Below are 23,988 nucleotides of genomic sequence, written 5' to 3'. Positions count from 1 at the left end.
ACATCTGACATTTGCTTTGTTCATTTGTTGGTATTTGCCATCATGTGCAGTTAATCTGTCATTTCCAACTGTTGGTCATCATTCAGTCTTAGTGCTGCTTTTCTCCTTGCCGCTCTGTCCCTGTTATCATTTTTCCATTTTGCTTGTCTCTGTCTCTGTCTCCCCCAGGTCCTGTGATGGCTGGGATGACAGGTCAATGGAGCCTGAACAAGACAAAGGACAGCAGCATGCCTGATTCATTTCTAGGTCTAATTTACTTTTTTAAACCCTGTTTCGAATTACCGCCTAACTTGGCAAGACTAACACGCCATCAAAAGTATTCAGACCCCTTAAAACTTGGGACATTTTGTAGCGTTATAGAACCACAAATCTCACTTTGTCTCCAGATCGACACAGAGTAGGTTGATCATTGTAAAAGTGTAAGAAATATGCTGCATGATTTTCATTTATTTTACAGATAAAAATGATCAGAAAAGTGGGCAATGCCTCCGTAATCAGCAATCCAGAGACAAGAGTTTGTAGAACCCAATTTTGCTATAATTATGATTGCGTGTTTCTGAGGCGATGTCTCTGAAAGCTCTTTTCATCCAGGGTAATTTTAACACATGAACAGGCTTCGATCTGAGCCACTCCATTTTAGCTCTTAAACTATAAGTAGGGTAGATGACCTGCTGGAAGGTCATCTAGCAGGTTTTCCTTCAGGATTGCCCTGTATTTTTCCCCTTCCATCGTCCCATCAACTCTAACAAACCTCCTCGTACACACACACACAGTTTTTGCATTAAGGCCAAGCAGTTTAATTTGCTCTCCCCTGACCAGAGCACCTCTTTCCTCAGGTTTGCTCTGCCTACATAACTTGTGATAAATTACCATAAACCTTAAACAGGACTTTTTGTGGCTTTCCTTCTTGCCACTCTTCATCAGTTGTTACGTCAACATAGTCAAAAATATGTCAAATTAATTTATTCTTTTTTTACAACTCACAATTTTGCGTTACTTTTGTTGGCATATTCCGTTAAAACCCAATGAAGTATAATGTACTTTATGTTTCTAACATGACATGTGAAAAGGTTTAAGCAGTATAAATGCTTTTGCAAGACACTATATGTGATCATTCTTTGACTTACATATGTGCTGATCTGCTTAGGGTTTAAACCTAGCTGGACATCAATTTTAATCTTTTTTTAAGTAGCCTTTAAGAGAGATTTTGCCACCAGAACAACTAGGTGAAGAGCTCCGGTCAATACCTTATCGCAAGCTGCTGCTTTGTAATTGTTCGACACTGTTTACACTTCACTGCTGTGTATTCCTTCAGTCTCTGACCCACCACATGTACGATGTGAGTCACTGCATTACAGGCTTTATCTGTGTCCTAGAAATCTTCTGCTCCACACACGTTCGCCCTTCTCTTCCATTTTCCTTCTGCTTTCTGAGCTTTTGTTTCCCGTCAGGAATCCTAAAATCCATAGTTAAGCATTGACATTGATCTTTAATGCGGTTCTGAAATAAATATCCACTCTTCCAATCGATATGAGCTGTAAAATAGGTGTGATTGAAAAAGAACATAAACTCCAAAAATTATTTCACGTCAATATTGTTATTGTTTTTCAGGTTTTCAATAACTATCTTTGTTTGTGTTTAGATTAGTTGTTTTTAGTATAAATTAACTGTCCAGAATAAAAATACAGACAATTAACCTCACCTCTAAACCTAACAAACAAAACAAGGTAGTGAGGGGACACAGCGTGTCTTATTTTTTTGTGGCAACTATATTATAAGGTAATTACATATGAGAGGATTTCAAAGGAACTACAGCCACAGTATTCCTCTGCTCTGTGGCTACAATGAACAACAACATTTGAAGTTAAAGCTACTGTAGATTTTCACTGTAGGAGTCTGTGCTATGGGTAGACAAGCTTGGTTAATGTAAATGCAAAGATTCACACCTAATGGTTTACTGTTCATTTAGAAAAAGATACAACAATGAAAATATACAAGTCTATGCCATTTTTGAAAGTGTAGTTTTTGAAAGTGCACCCTCTTTTAGTTTTAGGGCCAAATGTATCAGGACATACACCATATTATCAAAAGTATTTGCTTCCTGCCTTCACACTCACATGAACTTGAGAGACGTCCAATTCTTAATCCATAGATTCTTAATCTGATTCTTAATCTAATGGCGGCCCAGCCGGCTTCATCTCCTCTCTGAAGGATTTTTAGACCATTCTTCCAGAAGCTCATTACTACTATTAGAATTTAAAGTGGGTGAACGTGTGTTGGTTTGCCTACTGATAATCTATTTTTGTGTCCTGTATTTCTGCATTAGGATTCTCTCAGTCTGGGATGGGTGGGACCGTGGGGTCCAGCCTGCCACCATTCCAGACCACTATGACCTCTGGTCTCGGCCACACTGGCATGAGTCCGGCTATGGACAGCCAGAAGAGCTCAGGCCTGTTTGGTGTGGAGAACAAAGCCCCAACTAACCTCAGTGGAAGCAATGCTTTTAAAACCAGCGACCCGTTTTCGTCTGGTGGCCAAGGAATCCACTCGATGGATCACTCTGCAGGTATCAGAATGTTGCATGTGGGGTTGAATGGTAATGCTGCAGGGGAATAAGGAGGTAGAAGCATATCGAAAGTGGACGAACGCATGAAATACAGGGCCTTACAAATATATTCACACCCCTTTAATATTTTGTCTTGTTGCAACCACAAACCTTAATATATTTATTTTGAATTTATCTGATTCTTTTGTGTCTAGAAGCATTTTATCCATTCTGCTCTGCCAAATAACTCAGATTGGATAGAGAGCACCTGTGGACATTGTTTATCAAGCCTTGCAACATTTAATATTGTAAAGGCTTTCTGGACTCTCTAAACCGCCTTTATTTAACTCAATGTACAAATATTGACCAATTTCCCCACCTGAGCTTTGGATATCGGCATATCCTCCAGAGTTACTACGAGCCTATTGGCTTCTTTTCTTGCTCAGCCTGTCAGTTTAGTTTGATGACTAGTCTTGGTAGGTTTGCAGCTGTGCCATACTCTTAATTTTCAGATGATGGATTGAACTGTTCCCTGATAGATATCCAAAGCCTATCCAAGGTGGGTTTTTTTTTTGTTCTAACTCTGCTTTAAACTTCTTCACAGCCCTTAACTATTAACCGTACCCCTGGCCAGTCCTTTGTCAGCCTGTTTATTCTCCTATGTTCTCTCTGCCACCCTCACAGAACTGCTAGTTTTATTCTGAGATCAAACTGCGCTCAAGGCGTGTCTGTTTAGCTGTTCGGTGACATTTGAAATCAGCTGGTGAAAAACCACACCTTTTAAAATGTGCATTTGTAAAAAAAAATAACTTTAAAACCATGTTTAATCTTTCTTTCACCTCACAGTTTTGCTCTGATCTGTGTTTTTGTCTGTCACATAAAACAGAACCCCTTGAAGTTTGTGGTTGTAACGAGGCAAAGTGAGAAAAAGTTTAAAGGGCATGAATACTTTTGCGTGGCAATATGTGTTGACTTGTTGAACCTTTCACTGGCTCAAATTTGACATTCTGTAAATTTTAATTTTCTACAGTGAAACACAGGCTTGGGTTTGGTAAGGGATTGAAAATGCCAGGACATGAGTAACACCTTGATCACACTGGCCAGGCTTTCAGCAGCAGAGGGCAGCATTTTCTTGTTGTTTTCATGTCCCCAGAGCACCTTCAGCTCTGCTTCTCTAATTGCCGTCTGCCTCATGGTTTTGTATTCGGTCTGCTTGTCCAGGGAGCTCTTTATGTCTTCTTTATTTGCTGCACAATGAAGAGAGAGCAAATCTCTGTATAAGGGTTGCCAGGAACCTTTTTAATTATAAATTGTTAATGCGTTTCATAATCAGTTTCTTGTTGGTTAATTTTGTTGTTGCCAAGCAACAAAAACATATACCCAAGGGTGCTGCGCATCATGAAAGCTGCAATTTTTAGAACTGAGGAGGTACAGAAATGCAACCAAGCCAATACTGATTTCATCATCTAGACATCATTTTCAATTCCAGTCAGCCTGTACTGGATATGTTTCTGTTTTAAAAATACAGGCTAATTTTAGGTAAACATCCACTATTTTGGATCACTTTTGCTTATGCATTAGTGTACATGACAGAAATAATAAAAGTTTCTCAAAACAAACCAAAATGCAAGGAGAAGAGCATCTGGAAGCGCAGAGGTTTTGCCACTTTAACATCATGGCTTGGGGTCGCCGAGATGCGCAGTTGTATTTGTTTGAGTCTAAAATTAACTTCCTATCACTCATTAATTTTTCAGAAAGAGACTGAAGTGATATAACAACATGCTGCTATTTTAAATCTCAGAGCTGAGCTGACTCTGCCTCACCCAGAATACATGCAGGCACTGTGATCTGCTGGCTCCTCTGGTAACGTCCTGTGAAATGCATTAAGATAAAGTGTTTTATTGAAGAAACACAATCTTACAAAATCAACTTGTAATTTGAGTCTGTCCGATGTCTAGTCTAGACAGTGTCGAGCCTATTTGATCATAACGAAATAACGAAATAAAACAATAAAAAATAAAAGAAATAAAATAAAAATTGAAAAATAAAATAAAATAAAATAAAAAAATAAAACGAAATAACGAAATAAATAAATACATTATGTTTTATACCAAAACTGCCGGTTGCACAATTGTTGGTATTCTTACAGTTAATGCTTTGTATAAATCCCCTTTTTGCCAAAAGGAAAGCCGATAGTTTAACAATGTTGCAGCATACAGAGACAGGGATCTTTGGCTGTTCCTCTCTAGATCGTCTTTTTTAATCTTGTTTATTCGACTTAGCCGTCCGGTTTTGTATAGTATTTAAATCAGTGGACCCAGATAACCGTCGAAGAAGTCTGATTTTGTGTGTGCTCTAATACTTCTATGTTGATTATGCCTTGTGTTCTGGATCCAACTACAGACTACACTAACTTTTTATTTTTTTTAAACCTGGTGTCTCAGTCATTGATTCACTCTAATGAGGTCCCAGGGTCTTAGAAGGGAAACAGGCCCACAGCACCACAGATCATCCACTATACTTAAAACTGCACAGGGGGTAATTTTTCACACTTTGCCTCATGCAAGATCCAATTGGACTGTTTTGTGCCATAAAGCGTAATTCTATTCTGATCAAAGCACGTTCTCGTTAAAGTTCCAGCAAGAGCTTAGCAAGTTCCTCCTGTTTACATTTTAACAGTAAGACAAAAAAGGCTTATTTCGGCAACTAGTTTAAAGCAGCTCTTAGCATGTAGATGGTGTCTAAAGGTTGTTATGGAGACCTGGCGACCCTAAGATGACACAATTTGTTGAGGTTCAATAACAGTGAGCTTGGGGATTTATTTTTACCTTTCTTACTATCCTGCTCATTGTGTGTGGTGGCAGATTATTAATAGATCCCTCTTTTTAATTGCTGATCTGACTGGAGGAATAGTAAACACACATTTGTGTCACTTGAAGGGTGTGTTCTCTCATCTTCCCCATTTTGAAGAGTTACATTTGTTAAACATCATATTAACACCCCAGGGAGATACAATCATAGATTAAAAAATGGAATTTCCTAGAAATTTGGCTCAATTATGCAAAGCAAAGTACACATTTGAATTGGGCATTTTTTTCCTTGAAGGGATTTTTAGGCGTGCCAACAATTTTGCCATCAGTGATTATTTGTCAACATCTTTTTTTCCCATTGTGTTTAAATTAAGGCTTAAATTCATTTTACATTTTTCATTCTTGTGCAGCTGTATAAAACACACGTTTTTTATTTTTTGCTTTCACACATTAATACAACGGAAGACAAAAACTATCATAAGCTGTCAGAAATAAATCGTAAAGGAAATCAAAACTTTTACAAATAAATATTTGCCAGCTCTTTTTAAAAATGTTTTTATACCATTATCTTGCCTGGTTTCCAAAAGTATCACTTTCAAAGAAATAAAGTCGGACCTTACTAAAACTTCACCTCCAGTTATGTTTGTTTATTGTGTCTAGCATTATGTTAGACCAAAGGATGTAATGGACATTTCAACATAGATTATTACTTTGTGGGGTTTTAAAGGTAGAATTACATACTAGACAAACAGGATTAACTTTTCTCTCTTCACAGCAGAAGGTACTGGAAGTACCATCAGAGACTTTCATCATCAATCTTTACTCGTGTAATTAATACTTCACAAGTTATCCGTCTGATTCAGCAGACTTTTGCCTTAGAACCTTGGTTGTGTTTTTGGATAAAAGCAGCATTAGAGGGCCTTAACTTTTACAGGTTGCTGATAATAAATTTTCCAAACAGGCAGCTGAACATCTTCTGCTGTGTTCTTTGTGGCATTTTGTTTCTCTGCAGATTTACCTACCGTGTCTCTGCAGTGCAGCTCTGCAGCCACCTTCAGCATGAACCCTCTTTTGCACAAATTTCGAGCTTGCCTTTTGGTTTTCTGAAGCAACAAGTGCCTGGACAATAATGTAATTTGTGGCAATTTGCCAGAGATCAGACTAGGAAGAGCAGCCATTAAAAACCCTATCACATTAACTATGGATGACAATATCCCAGCTGCCTGTTTATAGCAGATGAGGCTTCGCGTCACAGGGAGAAAATAGCAACTTCATTTAATTAAGAATGCAGGAAAGGGTGGCAGATTTATAAGGAAATGTGCTGTTCTCCAATTCCGCTAATATGCACTGATGCAATACCCACTAAAAGGCATGCTGGGAAGTGGATGATAAAACTAAGCTAGAAATGTATTTTAGACAACAGGAACGAATAGGATAAAGACCTTTGTTCATTGTTTTATACTTGTTTTTATATTGGTCTTTTTCTTTTTAGTAAACTGAACTACTCAAGTGTGTGTCATTACCAAATAACAAATGTAACTTAAATTTAAAAAAAAAAACAGTTGAATACAGAGGCCACTCCACTTGAGCTTTTTCACGCTTCCCTCTTTACAATTAGAAATGTTTTAATTTGATTTTGTGTGACAGACCAACATAAAACATTACATACATTTTGTTTACAAATAAAAACCTGAAAAGTTTGGTTGCATTTGTAATCAGCCCTCTTTAATCTGATACCCCTAAATAAAATTCAGCACAGCTGGCTTCAGAAGTCACTTCATTAGCAGATAGAGTTCCCCTGTGTGTAATTTAGTCAATATAAATCCAGCTTTTGGGTGACCCGACCCAACGTTTGTTAGAGAACATTAGCGAACAAACAGAATCATGAAGACCAAGGACCACAGCAGGCAGGTTATGTTACTTACTGTGTAAGTAACATACAGTGTATGATGCTGCAAGAAAAAAAGAAACATTGCCATCCGATCATTTTTCAGTGCAGTAAAACGGCAAGTAAGTAGAGAGGCAATTTGAAACAATCTTTTGTGCTTTTGGGATGGTTTCATCATGGCGTTATGAGGCAAAGCAACTGAGAACAGAGGTGGATGCAGGAGGGAGGGAAAGGCTGACAGAGTCACAGGAAAGCGGGAGATTGATGAGTTTATTATTGTTTAGAAAAAAAATCCTCCTTCTTTCAGACTTGTAAACAAGCAATGACAATACTGTTGCTGTTGTGTTCAACTGTGTTTGGGTAGTTATGAGCTGTTAAAGACCCCCCCCCCCCCCCCTCGGATTAACTCATAATTCATAACTTGTGTTGAGAGACAATACAGTAAATTAATGTTTCTATGGAATTTTATAGTTTGATTTAGTGGGGTTATTCATTAAAATAATTATTTTGCTTGCAAACTTATCTATTGTAGCAAATATCAATGTAACCTAACTGTTCTTTTAATGAAGGAAACTACATTTGATGCATAATGCTAGTTACTAGTGGGTTGAGCAGATAAAAAAAAATGCTATATGGGATTGATGAGGAACACTATTGTATTAAAACAATATTGCTATTAATATGATGATTAAAAACATTTGCTCATTAAGTCAATTATTACTACCGTATATCAAGTAGTGATAAGGTTTCAACGGTACATTTTACAACAAAACATGTGCCTTTGACGTCCTCCCCAAACATTGCTCCTGAGTTTGTTGTTCCCTACCACAAAAAAAAAAAGAAATTTGAAATAGAAATTTCGGCCTTGAACAAATAGAAAAAAGCTGATATGAGTATTTTTGTAAGGCACTGCCCCAAAAACTAACCCAGACAAATAAAGCTATGTATAATCAATGCAAACCAAACAATGTTGTTTGTCAGAGCCCTTATGTGTCCTCTTTTTCTCTTTGTAACATGCCTTTTGTTTGAGATTCCATTTTAGTGTGCCCATGTATACATTGGTTGCTGTAAATTTTCCGACATGCATGCATTGGATTTGATCATGCATGCTCCTGTATGGTATGAGCTTGATTTATTTGTCTTGTTTAGTTTGTTCACGGTCCTGTTGCTCCCTCTGTGCTCGCTTTGATCTGTTTTGTGTGCCTGCTTGATTCACAGGAGCCGCTCTGTCCCTCGGATTACAACAATGTTGTTTAAACGAACAAAGAGAGACACACTCAGTGTTTAGACAGGCTAAATTTCATTCTTCAGAGGTTTAAAGTAATATAGTCTGGGCTCTTTAGTTAATCATCAATGTCATTGTTTAAAACACGGGACATTGAATATTGCTGTTATGAGGTCTCTAAGCTTGTGCTGGTCCAAAATTGTTTGCGTATCTGTGAATGAAAGAAAGGTATAAAAATACATCCAACTGAGAAGACAAGCCGATATGCCATATTGAGTTTATGAAAATGATGGAAGGTGAGATTTTAACATATTTTTTGGGGAAACTGAAAATCCAAGTTTTGGGGGTTTTACAAACAGAGGAACGGTTTTACAAATCATAAACTGTGTTTTAAAGAATCTCATCAGTGCAGATTATTCCAGTTCAGATTTGACTCGTCTAAACAATGTGATATTGATGTTTGTCTAATTCTACAGTGCTCCTAATGCCAAAATAGGTTTCCATTTTGTATTTTAGCAGATCGAGTAATGATCACCTTGAGCCTTTTATGGAGAATAACTCATTTTAGTTCTGATAGTCAAAGTCACATATTGACAGCAACTTTAACAAGAAATATGTTGCTAAACAGATGCCGCGAATTATTTTTAGCCCCTAGTCTGAATTTTCAATATAAAATGACAAATATCTGGAACTTTCATAAACTTGTATCCCCTCCTATTTAAACAAATATTGAAGATAAAGATGATAATTGCAAATATAGTCAGGGAAAAAAACTAAGAACTATTCTGCTGTATTGATTGGATTTCTAAAGTAAAGCATATGTTGGCTGTTACTGATTAAATCTATTTCTGTTAATTGATCATCAGCAAGGCCAACCATGTTTTTCTCTCTCTCTCTTTCCCTCTCTCTCTCTCTCTCTCTCTCTCTCTCTCTTTCAAAGCATATTGGAGTTTGTTAAGAAAGGATATAAACTGTCTTCAGAGAGACAATTGCTTCCATCAATCAATCAGTGAAAGCCTTCTAGGCCATTCCTAAACAATATTAAGTCCTTTATGGGACAGTAAGAAATAATATTTACAAGCTAAGAACATTTAAGAAAGTACTAAGTCTTCCTATGTATGGATGTATACCAGCAAATCACTCGTAAGTCAGACTATATAGAACTATAAAAGGAACAATGTGCTGTAGCCGCATGAAACCAAAGTAAAGACGTGTGGCTCTACTGGGAGAAAATCAAACACAACATACCAGGATAGAGGGGAATGGTGGCCTAGTGGTTAGAGCAGTGTGCTTGTGTTCTAAGAAGGCTGCAAGAACCTGGCTCTATCCCCGCAGACTGCCACCCCGAGTAAGACCTTTGAGCACAGAATGCTCCCCGGGTGCCACTCAGTACAGGCAGCCCACCGCTCCCTAACGCAGAGACAAATTTCCCCTCTGTGGAACAATGAATGTCCAATTCTAAGCATTAATGATTTTGCAAAAATGACTGAAATTAAGTATTACAAAGAATATGTTAAAGAAGCCACAAAACTCACCGCCACGAATGGAGGCAGTTTGTCAGTTTGCAAAACCATCTTAAAAATTGTTGTCTACTGGTTGCCCTTATCGAGCACTTGAATTGTAGGTATGAGCACCCTGACAGCGGTCAAATGGATCAATTTTCTGAAAGCAAGATTGTTTATTGTTGACAACGTGAGTTTCACTCACTTTCACCTTTGCTTGATTACAAACAATGTTGGATTCAAAAATCACAGAAAACATCAATGTCTCTTGTAAAAAGGCTCACTACATTCATGCACAAAGTTAGAACCCAATCGTATTTTAACATTAATTCATGCAACATTAATCCTGTTTGTCTTAGCATGTAACTTTGGTTAACTGATCTCAGGTGGACAGCTCTAATCATATTTGGAGATGATTTTGACCACAGACATTTTCTTTTGATAAATATGTCTGGGGCTAAACTAACATTGACCTATTGTCTATGCAGTTGTTGTTCTTACCTTGCTTGTTTCTGTCTGCAGGAAAAAAGGAAAAGTGCAGCTGTGAGCGATCTTTATGTGATATTTAAAATATTTATAGTTGAATATAACAGCTTTGTAGGGAAGGGATGACATTTTGGTTTTGGTGTGTATCCACTCCAGTGAAGCAGTTTTAGTTATAAAGTTGCTTCTAATGAAGTTGTGCATAGTATTATGGGATCTTAAGGTTTAGATTTCTGCCTCCATCATAATTGAATGAAGCTTTGAGTTAAAATTTGGGTTAATCTGAAACATTTGACACATAATAATAGTCCAGGATTCCTAAAAAAAATCTGAAAAAGTATGAAATTTAATTTAAGCAGTTTCCAATTTTAGATGTGATTGGGAAAAGTTAAGAAAGTTTGGAAAATATTTGTATTTCCATATTGTGTTTGTTATCTCAATATCTTCTTTCCATCTCCATCCATCCATCCATCTCTCTATCTATCTAATCGATCGATCTTTTTTTCTTTCTCTTCAATGTCCTTCTGGTTTTGCATGCCCTGTGTTCAAAGCCTGACCACTTTAGAAATATCCGCCAGACATACATAGCAAAACTTTAAATTTTAAAGCTTGGCAAAAAAATATTGGAAACTGGAAATGTTAGTTTGGAAACGCAGAATTTTGTAATGAAAAATATCTAGAAACTCTGTTTTGTGAATTTGTTTTGCTGCCTATTGCCTGTGTAGAATCTAGAAAGCCTTTGGATTGGCTTCAAACTAACGCTCCATAAGAGAAAATAAATTGACAAATACAAACTAATGTGTTTAGAGCTGTCTGCTTGCAGTCAAATTGCCCAAGGTGCTTTAACTAGAATGACAGTTTAGTAAATGAAGTTAGTTCTATGATAATAAAAAAAGTACTCATGTAAGGTAGCCACTCTGAGGGCTTTTTAGCCTGTATTTCTCTGACACAGTATATGATTGGTTCCTCCTCTTATAAAACCCTCCCCCTCGGCAGCTCCCGTCCTCTCTCCCAGTGGCTCAGTGGACGACAGCAGTCCCACATCCTCCAACTCTGAACCCCTCAGTCCAGAGAGATTGGGGACGGGGGGAGAGTCTGGCAAGCAGCGACGACGGAAGAAGAAGAGGAAGGGCAGCGATGAGGTGTACGACTTCTTGGATGAGCAGGAGAATAACAGTGGCCGGTCAGACAAGCACACGATGCAGGAAGAAGACGGAATGGTGGCAGAGGAGGACAGAGATGAGGAGGAGAACTGGGAGCGGGGAATCAGAGAGAGTGGAGGAGGGGGTAGGGTAAAAAGCAGAAAGACTAAGAGTCGGGCAAGACTTCCAGAGGAGTGGGGCGCACTTCAGCAACCCGTCTCTCCCACACCAGCCACAATTGCCCCAAAGTTTTCTCTTGATACTGCTCCTGGACAAATACCTACAAGTTCCACTAACTGTTCCCATGTTAGCCTTGTGAAAGATCCATCTCCACGTGCCTATGAACCCATGTGTGCAGTAGATTACCCTCTATCTGTTAAAGATGGGCCAAAGGCAAACGAAGAAAAAGTCTCAACCAGTAAGCCTGAGGCTAACAGTAGTTTTACCACAAACACTACCAGTAAAAGTGGGGATGAAAGTGGAAGTCTAGCACTACTGACAGGGGACAATCTGAGCCCAGTCTCCCAGACCTTCTCTTACCTCGATTCAGTCCTCCAGACTCCTCCAGGCTCCACACCTGACTCGCAGACCACTACCCCTACCCCCAAAACTCTCTCTGTTGCCACTGCTCCTCTAACTAAGTCCGTTCCGATAGAAGCTACCTTCCCTGTTTCACAACCTCCCTATGTGTTCAGCCCTGCAAAAACCACCCCAGACCCTCCTAATGCTTTCACTTCCTCCACCAACCCAGCTCCTGCAACAACTACATCAACCCTCAATGTCAATGCTGAGCCATTTGTCCCCTCGGGCACACTCAAGCCCTTCACTGCTACTTCCGCTGTCAGCACAGCAACAGCAGTTTTACCAGGCACTCCTGCTCCTATGTCCACCACCACCTTAGCAAGCTCCCTTAGTTCCTCCTCAGTTTCCTCTAAAACTGAAGCCACCCCCTCCTCATCATTGGGTACTCCCCAAAAAGGTGTAGGCATGTCGCTTAGCTCACCCAATCCATCTTCCTCGATCACCCAGGCAGCCCCTCCCTCCTTCCTTGTACACTCAGAGCACCAGGAGTCCTCGTCAACACAGCTACCCCTTCTGGAAGGTTGGTGAACTACAGGAAAGTTAAGATTGACCTTTGGGACTGATTTTAACAGACGTGTTTATAAACCAGGGTATTTGAAAGTAGTACTGTTTGTCTCTGTATGCATGGCTCTGTTTATGGATTGAGTACCAGGCCTGTTTGGTGGTTGATCCTTTCCTCTTTGAATATGTAATAGCCGGGGCCCGACAGATTGATCTTTTTGTATTAGTTTTTAATGTATTCCTATTAATTAGATGAAAATCTTCGGTAAACTTTTAAAATCGGAAAGTCAGCCAGATATAAAAGTGCTGGCAGGAGTATGGCACACAAATGAGTGCAATGAGTATTGTTTTTAAAATAAAAAGGGGGGCTGGCGGTTATAGCAGGGCATTCGTGTCCTGCTATTGCTGCAAGTTCCCTGGTTTAAATCCCACAGACTGCCACTTTGGGTCCCTGAGCAAGACCCTTAGCCCCAGAATGCTCCCCGGGCGCTTTGCTATGGCAGTCCACAGCTCCCTAAGGGTGGGTTAAATGCTGAGGAAACATTTTATTGGAATGTACAAAAGATTCAATAACAAATAAAGATGATTGTTGTTATAATAGAAACATATTTTACTAGTCGGGCCCTTGATAACCAACCTGTAAGGGTAAAAGCTTAAACTGCCTTATTTGATGTCCCTCAGCCTGCTTCTGTGTATCAGTTACCATGATCATAACAAGTGTATTACCTGACCTGCTGCTTCAAATAGTTGCTCTGCTTGTTTGTGTGTCTATTGTTTCATCTGAATATCACCTGCCTGTCTAACCCTCTGTTATGTCCTTTTTGTCCATAGACGCATAGACCTAACCTAAGTTCATGCATGGCAAAGTCAATTTGCTGTTGCCTTTTACAGTCTTACGAACACTTGGGTCGTAATTTCTTGTGCAGTGACAAATTAGTGTGGTAGTGGTAGAGCATTACGATGCCTAGAGTGCCTTGCAAAAGTATTGATACCCCATGATCATTTCCACCTTTTCACTTTACAAAAAAGTAATGTAATACATTTTGCTAGGATTTTATGAGACAGACCAACTCAAAGCAGCTGATAACTGGGGAGGTGGAAGGAAAATGAAACATGATCAACATTTTTGTTTGTACAAATAAAATCTGAAAAGCATGCCAAACATGTTGCTTCCTTTACCCTAGTGACGTTAAGTACTGTTCAATCATTTTGCATATTTCTTTCCCAACTATGCAGTGCTTTGTGTTGGTCTGTCAAACAAAATTCCAATGAAATGGGTCTGAATAATTTTGCAAAGCACTACATAACCAAACGATTTCCAAATGTGTTTGTTATGCATTAATCAAAGTAAAACACAGACTGTAAGCTGGGAAAATATCACTTAAATATCACTTGAACAGTTGTTGGGTTTTTTTGTTGCTTTTTTTGTGTTTTTAGACAGTTTCACTGAAGATGTGTCCCTGCTTTATTTATATTACTACCCATAGTGAAGAAAACGGAAACATTTTCCAAGGGGCACAGGAATACTCACTTCAATGTAGAACATTGATTGGAGTCAAATTATTATTTGTGTGTGAACAGTCAGCTCAATGTTTATGTCAAAGTATCAAACAAAGATAAATTAAGAAATAAAAGCGTATCTTCATCCAGTTGTTAGGTTACATAAGAATCTGATTTTATCAGAATGTGTAACAAATCTCAGTTGTGTTTTTTTGGACTTGTTACTGTCATAGGATGGTGCAGCTCTCAGAAACTGAGCATCAACATTTTTTTATTAATTCTGATATCCAACAGTCCAGTGTTCAAAGAATGACGAAAGAACAACTAAGATGACAAAGATTATCCTATTCTTGTGTAATCATCCAGTTTGCACCCAAGCAATGTGTCTGAATCCAGAAAAAAATATATATTCAAATGTAGTTATTTGACTTTACAAACGTTAAACCTAACCATACTTTATCTAGTTCAATGCACCTTTAATTCTGATTCTCATCTTATTTACTAACATGTTATCAGACATTTGTTTAAGGTGCAATAGTGAAAAGTATTAAAAATGGTTGTAAAACTTTAACTTCCTGACACTATCTATGAAGTAATCCTATACTGACGTATATTTTGTGGTATAGACCTAACACTAGTTTATTGTTAGAGTTGACAGTTGTGTTTAAATTCGGCGTTGTTCATTCTGGAGGGACTAAGTATGTGTTTCCTTTCTATCTGCCCCCCATTCCCTTCTGTTTTTTTGTGACGCCATCCAATTTGATCTCCACCAAAAGGTAAGACAAGTTTCCTTCCTACAAATCCCTATATTTTACTGTAATTGAGAAGTGGTACCCACTTAGATTGTGCTGTAAAGTTTTTGAATATACAGCAATAGAATTAATACAAGAGCAGCTGACTCATTTTTAAAGCTGAGTCACAGAGACTTTATGAGGTTGCTGGGTTCTAACCTGTTATGCTTATTTTGAACATACTTTACATCAGTTTTCTATTAAGGGCTTTGGCCATTTACTTAAATATTTCAATACCTTGTAAAAATGGTAAAGTAACAAATTTAGTTAGCTGTGCTGCAATGCTTTGTTAATATTGTTTATGTTGATGGTAAAAGGAAAGTACACCCTCCTTTAATTCTTGATTCTTATATATCACAACACTAAATGATCCTTACCAGGTTTGAGTCGCACATTTCACACCAAAACATCTTCACACCTGGGACAGAGTGTCCTTTCTACCTATCAGCAGCTTAAAAACTATGACATAGTTATCTGGGCTTGTTCTTTGTCTTTGTTTTTACCTGAATTTGAAATTAGTGTCTTTGTACACTCACTACTTGATTTTACACCGTTTAGAACCCAAAAAAATGCAATACAAATATCTTAAATATCTAGAAGCATAAAATCCAATAATCAGAATACGTACTTTCATTTTACCATGACTGAACTTGGATGGATGGATGGATGGATAAATGGATGGATGGATGGATGGATGGATGGATGGATGGATGGATGGATGGATGGATGGATGGGTGACTACAGTCAGATGTATGATGTGAAAATGGCTTAAATGTTGTTGCATTGTTAATTATGGCTGAAAAGGTTTCCTCATCTATGTTAGCTATTCTAAACACAAGTCTTCAGAAAACTCCTCTTTTATTCCCAGGTTGGGATTGAGTGTTCTTGTGTTTCTGATACAGCTGACTTTTCCACAGAAGGATTGTACACAGTTATTATTCAGAATACTCTGGTTTTACCAGAGTAAATGAATGTATTCATCTAAAGTTGGTTTCAGTGCTTTAGCTAACATTCAAGTGTAATAGTGCAACAAAGTATTCTTTACATCATGGTTTTGCAAAAACTGAATATTAGCCTATAAAGTTAGCCAAGACTATTTTCTCATGTATTGTTCTTTTGCAGAGCAAACTAAACAAATCCTAAACAGAGCTGCATGTAATGGCTGTGACCCCATTGTTCATTATACTTCTTGACATTAACATTCGTTGCACAGAAATCGCTCCAGGGTCTATGTGCAATGTCACTTATCATCTGAGGGATTTAAGACAGCCTTTAATTCTTGAACTAATGACATGAGACCTCCTCTAAATGTTTAAAGCAGCCTGGTTTCACTGTCATGGGACAGAATGACTGTTTACCTAAAATATGGAGGAGGATATCTGATCAGTTTCAGTATTGGAGCTGTGGAGTCTTGTAAGTGCTTTATGTCAAAACATGTTTTAGCTGAAGTTATTAGCTTTTTCTCAGCTAAGAGGTTTTCTTTTAGCCCTAAAGCTCCCAACGCATCACCTGGAAAAGTAAAAACAAAGTAAGAATCACATTGTAACAACAGAGATCAGTGAAAGACGTTGTGTGAATGTTCTATTTTTAAGGCCTCTCTCCGTTATTTGACTATTTTTAAACCCATACCCCTTCCTTTTCTCTCAAATACATAATTGATGAATGCAAGGGTTTTATGCCTTTGATGAAAAAATGGCTTACAAGTACTTTTTCTCATTCAACCGTGCGTGTGTGTTGCTTTTAAGGAGAGGGAACAGAATTCCTCTCTGCTGAGTAGTCTCTATCCAGCTGTACATTGTCTCTGCATGTGTGTGTTTGTGATGTGCTGATGGATAACCTTGTTTATTAAGACGTTGTTTTGTCTTTGGGAGCCAGCCAGTGAGATTTAGTTTAAGTGAAATCCACGAGATGAAACTCCGCAGGGATCCGGTATGTGCCGTGGTTGGCTGTGTAAAGTAGCAGACAGATAACCATGGTGCAGTGTGTGTAAGCTGTGAAGCACAGAGGGAGGTTGTTGTTAACGCGCAGCCCTGCTCGTTGGCTCCATCAGGCGTTGGCTCATCTAACTGCATCTGTCACTGCCCGTTGATGAAGATAAATGGCTCATTGTAGCAAGGAAAAAAACATTGGGTTTCTCCATAAATTGACGACAGCCGACAGAAACAAACACCTTATTGGTCTCTAAGAGGAAGCTTAAGTTTTTCTTTCTTTAGGTCTCATGTCAGATCATGCTATTGATTTCAAATATTACGGTGCTTTGTTAATTTCAAATATTTCATCTTTTAGAAAGTGATGATGAGCTGGTTTTCTAATTCAGCCTGCGTAGATTTTATAAACAAGTTGGAATTGTTTGTCTGGAATAATTCATCAACAGAAATGCCATTATTAGAAAGCTATTCTCTCAGCAGATTATCCAAGATAATACTGTGCAAAACATATTTTTTTCTGTATTTAATTGTGCAAAACTAAAATAAACAACATGCCGACAAAACTTACAGGAATAGTTCTGTGCTTGCATGTAAGCCTAGCACTGAAAGTTTAATGACAAAATCATAGAAAGGGCTTGAAACAGATAACCTGTCAGAGAAACAGCAGCCGATACAACACTGTATTAGATTTAACAATTGACATACGTATAACTATACATCCCAATAAATTGTGTCAAAAATTTAGCTATTTTGAATCATTTTCTGTTTTAATGCATTAAAGCTGTCACTGAAGATTACCGAGAATCCCTTTTTTAAATTTTATAACATATATATGGGTTAATTTATAAAATAACAATGGTTTCTAACAACTAGAATGTTTCAACATTGCCACACTTTAATTATAGAATATTAACAGCAAAATTTGGTAATTAGAAATTACCCCACACTATTGCATTCACATTATAGCATTCATTGTTTTATATATCAGTAGATTTCTGATAGGATAGGCCACAGAGAAAGAACAGATTTATAACATTTTAAAAACACGACAGTCAAGTAAGCAGGTATTATATCTTTAACAGCAGCACTTTATTTAATTACCAGCTGGAAGACTTTACGTTATACATAGTCGATTTGATTAGATTCAACTTTATTGTCATTATACATGTCACACGGACAAGGCAACAAAGTGGAGACTGCATTCAAATAAAAATGTTTAAACAGGTGATGAGACAATATACACAGATATTTAAAGAGCAAGCAGTGCATGAATTTATTTACAGATGTGTTTATAAAATAATTATCACCATAGTTTGTACAGGCTATGACTTTTTAGTTTTTACTAATAGTGAAAATTTTGTTTTTAATATTAGTGCAAAATCTGTTTTTTTTGTATTTGTGCAAAATTGTGATTATGCAACAGTGGTGCAGGAGTTAGGCAGTTTGCCCTGCAATTGGCGGGTTGCTGGTTCGATCCCCCTCTCTGACCGTCATTGTGTCCTTGGGCAGGATACTTCACCCAAATTGCCTGCTGGTCAGATATAGCAGCCTTGCCTCTGTCAGTCTGCCCCAGGGCAGCTGTGGCTAATAACATAGCTCACCACCCTCATGGTGTGAATGGGGGAATGACTGATTGTAGTGGAAAATGCTTTGGAGTCGTCGGACTAGTTAAAGAGCTGTACAAGTACATTGCATTTACCATTTTTACCATTAACGCAATTAATATATACATTGCAATCATTAATTAACTTTGAGGGGTAACCCTGTTAGGGGCTGAACTAAAGTCAATGACCAGAAGCCTGGAATATGTGTAATTACTGTTCAGGCATTAGTGGACAGGTCGCAGCGCTATGGAGGCTGCATCTTTGGTGCTCCTATTGTCATGATAGGCAAACTGGTGATGGTTCAGGGTAGGAGGCAGACAGGATTTGAGATGGAACCAGCTGCTCTAAGCACCTAGTGATGATTGGAGTGAGAGTGACTAAACGGTGGTCATTTCACTTTTTATACCCCAGTAAAAGAAATGGCTTTTTGCACTCATTGACTAATGTAACAAAAAGGACCTAAGCAGGTTACTTAAAGTAATATAAGACAGGCACTCTAGTAATTAATGAGATGTCAGGTGTTTTAGTTGTGTTTCTGGATGTGTCCCTAGAAAACAACTTATTGTTGCCAATTATGCACGGCATACTCCTGTAAAGCACAAACAAATAAACATTAGGTTGGTTTTAATCGATTTGACTGTAAATTCTGTTACAAGCATTTAGTCTGTGTTCATATGAACCCTAATTTCTGCATTTAAATATTGCGTGCTGGGCATCATGCAGTCTAGATTATTTTCTCTGCAGTGGGAATTGGGCTGTAGTGAGATTTTATGGGTGGATTATTTTTCCTACTTGTCCTCCTTTTTCTCCCCCCATCTGGTTGCCTTCCTTTTTTCCACCTCTGTTTCTTTTTCTGCTTGTGCCTCCAACCTCCCCTCTGATGCTGTTCAATTCAATTTTCCAATTCAGTTCCATCTTAGTTTCATGTTCCGTTTCTGGTAACATTCAGCTTCCAATCCATGACTCCTGCCCTGTCTTCCTCATCTCCTATGTGGACCAATCCATCTTTCTCGTCCTTTCCTTTTCGCCCGCAGTATCATCTCATTCCCATCTCTCCACCCCCCCCCCCACCCAATGTCTTTGCGTGCTGTGTCTCCTCCATCCACCTCACATACATCTTCCTCTATTGCTCAGACTCCCTGTGTCGCTGCAGTACTGTAGCAATCACTGCATCAACGATTTGGGTTTTAGATATCGTGGGGGTTTGTTGGGTTGTTGGTGGACCAGGAGGGCGTTGTCAGGGAGACGTGGGAGGCGGTTGCCGTGGAAACAAGTAGACTCTGCAAGTGAGGGTTGGCGGGGGATCGTGAAGGGGTGGACTGGGTGTGACAGGCAGTGAGCTCGAAGACTAAAAATAGACACACTCTGACAAGATCCTCCCCCTCCCCATACCCCCAGTCTTGCTCACTCCTTCACTCTGCCCAGCACCATGGGCAACCAGCTGTAGTGTCTCCTCTTCCTGTTTTCATCCTTCACCAGCTGATGCTATGCAATCTGTGACCTTCAAAGACGGAACATTTGCTATTTTTACTGCACATGCACACCGGCTGCAGAGTAATAATATTTGTGTGGTGCTTTTTATAACCCCTCAAATTAATGAATGTCTCCCTCTTCTTTTGAATTGTTTCTGGGGTGTAATTTGTTCCTTAAAGTTTAGAGGTTTTCAGAAGTAATGTTCATTGCACTGTTCATCTTTTATTGCACAGCCCATCTTTTGGCAAAACTAAGTGTGTTGTAATAAAAAATATATCAAAAATAAACTGGGGCAGACTGGGTGCGCTCAATCAATGGAATCAATAAGAGCACCAGCTATTTCTCCTTATGTGTCTCCAGCACATTTGGGAAACATTATCGCATCTAAAAATGAACTCTCACAGAGGTGCTATTCACAACAAAAGCAAATATAACCAGTGAATGAGACATAATAAAGAAAACAGTATCCTTGTATTGGTGTATGAGCTGACTAATTAATGTAAGCAGAGAGATCGTCCTAGCACAAATGGCTAACATGCATGACTACCACGGTGCTGCTGAAAGGCTACGTGTGTGTTAATATGAGGGCTAATCTTAGCTGTAAACCAATGCCCGCAACTTTGTGATGCTCTGTTTTATGTGGGCAAAGTGTTGATTGAAGCCACAGCAGAGTAACCTCTTTATAATAAAAATCTTAACATTTTAGACATAGCTAGCATGGCGTCTAAATTGTTAGATGTAGCATACTAGCACATGCCGTAACACATTTTATATGAGGTCATAAAACACGATCAGATAATTTTTGTGTTAATTGGTCCTGGGCCTGTTGGGAAGAGATTTATTTTGATGAACAACCCATATGTCCTTGTGTTTAAACTAGCTAAAAAGACAGAAAATGTGTTTGTTTTTGTTTGTTTTTTGGGGCGGGGTTTATATGTTGTGTTAGAAGGAACGTTTAGGTTCAATGCAGACAACACATTCTATCCTTTGACTATGGTTCATGCCGAATATTTTTGGCATTTTACTTTGAGCTAAACTGACGTTGTCAATGCTTTTTGTTGACAATTTGTTGAGAGTGAGTTTGGCTCCATCTTTTTGAGAAAAGGAAAACAAAATGATTTAGTTTTATTTTGAGCAACACACGGTGTGCACTTACCGCTAATGAAAACTCAACATTTAAGATTAGAATGTTACATCAGACAAATATTGAAAACAATTTTTACTACAGAAATGCGGGCTTAATGACATGAATGTTAAATGCCAGCATGAAGGTTGTTGTTGTTTTTTTCAAAATGTACTATAATTTTGACAAAAAGCCCTCATTGGAACTTTGGGCTTTTCATCATTTTCATACTTTCTCACTTTTGGTCTTTCACACCCAGTTTCCTGGTGTATAAAATGGAGGCACAAGATATTACCTACCACCATCAGATCATAATTATGGTAGGTAACACCATAGGGACATTTCCAGCCCATATTGATAACAGCTGATTTTAGAAATTTCCTACGATCTTCTTATAGTCCACTGTAAGGAAATGTGATTATATGCGATTCCAGTTAGTACTGTTAATGATCAGGAAGTCGGTCAGTCATTTTGGATTGATCAGGATTTATAATCTTTTGTATTTCTAAAATAATCGGTTAGAGATTAAGATTTGATGATGACTTGAGTTTAAGACTTCAAACTTGACTTAGACTCATCGCCAGAGACTCGAGCCTTAAATACAGCCTCTCAATCATGTAATGAGAAGTGAAAGCAAGTTGGAGCAGAAGCTCTGACAGGACATGTGCATCATGCTCACATTTTCCTGTTAATTGTTAAGGATTATGCGATCACAGAGGCTGGAGCTGCAGAAAGCAGTTAGACCAGAAAACAGCAGATAACTCACAGATGCCAAGGACTTCAGAGATGTGGCATGCAAAAACAAGGGGACAATTATCGCAGGGCATAATGGACATGTGGGTATTCCTGGAGCCAGGCTATTTCACAGTGACACGTATCCCAAAGACGACATGGATAAGGATCGACCAATCCTTGAGCAGGTCCATTGTTTTATGCATGAGAGTCCAGTACCGAAGCTGTATCCTTCCTCTGGACTTGTTAGATTAAATATGTTAAAGTATAGTTTCTGTTCCAAGAGACATTTTTTACTAAAGTCTACAATTGAGAAGATCACTTTTTACACGGAAAGAACCTGGGAGAACCACAAAAGTGAATGGTTAATTCTTACATAATAGTTAATATTTTATAACAGTCTGTTCATGTTAGCTGTAGCTTCATTATTTTGACCCTGTGAACGTTTATGTAAGTGAAAACTGTGTTAAATGACTTTGAGATGTTTCAGAACAAAAATAAACTTAACTTGCCACCAGCATCTTATCTTGTCGGTCCTAACTTAGCTGCATCATTACAGAGACACTTCCCTCCTATCAAACTAAAAGCACTTGGTGTTCTTTCAATCAAAACTGATCTTAGTCACTGGTTACATAAAGTGTCTTCATCATGATTTTTTACTCTCTTTGTAAATATTCTCTGGTGTGTTATATGATGAATGTGCTTTGGCATCCTTCAATGGGTATTCTAGGAATCAAATGATAAATACATTTTTAAAGTTGTATTTTTATTTATGTTCTTTATGTTCTTTATAGTGCTGTCAAATGATTAAAATTTCTAATTGCGATTAATCACATGATTTCAATAGTTAACTCAAGATTAATCACAAATTAATCGCATATTTTATCTTTTATTTCTGAAAGTGTAAAAGCCTGTTTGGGCATTTTAATATGCAATTTTGCAATAAATGACACTAGTAAAAAACTTGTACAATATATATATATATATTTTTTTTTTTTCAAGCACTTTTCAGAATTGTAAAGAAAACATCCTGGTGCCATGAAATGTTAAACTCTGGCCAAAAATGCCTAAATCGCTATTCATAACGCCCTGATGTTTACACAATGTGTAAACAAATGTGTAAATAAATAAATATTTTATTCCGAATTTTTTTTTTTTTTTTTTTGCTTCTTAAACAAAGCATACATTAAGCTTAAATTAGCCATTTACATGTAAAGTAATACTAATTTTACATTTTAATAAAGTCACAGGTTTTATTCATTTTTTTACTCTCACACACACATCTAATCCTGAGTTTTCACACCAACAACAATAATTTCTTCTTATATTTTTGCATGCTGTTTATATCCACATTCATACAGTTTAAAGCCTCGAAAAGGGTTTTAAATTTTCAGGTCATTCCAGAGTCTTAAACTTTGCTTTCAACTGGGGCAGGAGCTTAACACCCTTAAAAGAGAACTGTTTAGCACAGCTTCATGTGCTGACACTGTAACTCCAGAGTACTTCATTTGGCAACATGATTCAGCCTTAGTTTGTCAAATAAAAAGACAAGGAATTAATAAGCATTAAAGTATGGTTTATGGGTTGGGTTTCTGCAATGGTATCAGCATGTAGAAACTCATCTTCAGAACCAATCTCTGCTCGAAATGGTGATCTGCACTGCATAATCTACTTTCAGCAGTTATCACCGGTTATTGCACCGTAAACTGCAGAAAATTAGGGCAGAGTTGCTCTGTCTGCCTTTATTCCCTGGGCTCCTATGTCAGGATGCGCTCCAGCGAGTAATGAGGCAGAGGGATATTTCAGCTAGTGTCTGTAGTGCGGCAGCAGCACTTATTTTAGAGCCCAAATAAGTGACTTTACTTTCGGAAACAAGCCCAAAAAAACTGCAACCCGCAACTCATGAAATTTACAAGCGACTTTAGAAAAAAGAACCCCAAAGTCACATGAAATAAGCGGACTTGGCAACAGTGAGCGCAGGTCTGTTTTTGCTACAGTTTCTTGCATTCTCGGAACAACAGAAAGCTTAGAGGGTAAAGAAAAAAAACACAGTCCGGAGAGCGCTGCGGGGGAAAAAACATTAAGGAACGGTGTATGTGTTTTGACATGCGATTAACGCTCAGCAAAAAAATTGTTGCCGTTATGGTCTAACAAAGTTA

General features: G+C 38.1%; 1 protein-coding gene across 1 annotated transcript in view; it reads left to right on the top strand.

Moving 5' to 3' along the window:
• Positions 1–23,988, top strand: part of map4l (microtubule associated protein 4 like) — a 96,404-nt gene that overhangs the window by 18,568 nt on the left and 53,848 nt on the right. Inside the window, exons 3-5 of the mRNA XM_036134914.1 lie at positions 169–246; positions 2,327–2,566; positions 11,450–12,697. Coding sequence (XP_035990807.1) covers positions 169–246; positions 2,327–2,566; positions 11,450–12,697 — 1,566 coding nt within the window. The remainder of the gene's footprint in view (positions 1–168; positions 247–2,326; positions 2,567–11,449; positions 12,698–23,988) is intronic.

The sequence above is a fragment of the Fundulus heteroclitus genome, unplaced genomic scaffold (assembly GCF_011125445.2).
Source record: "Fundulus heteroclitus isolate FHET01 unplaced genomic scaffold, MU-UCD_Fhet_4.1 scaffold_94, whole genome shotgun sequence".
Lineage (NCBI taxonomy): Eukaryota > Metazoa > Chordata > Actinopteri > Cyprinodontiformes > Fundulidae > Fundulus > Fundulus heteroclitus.
This window is presented reverse-complemented; position numbering and strand designations above follow the sequence as displayed.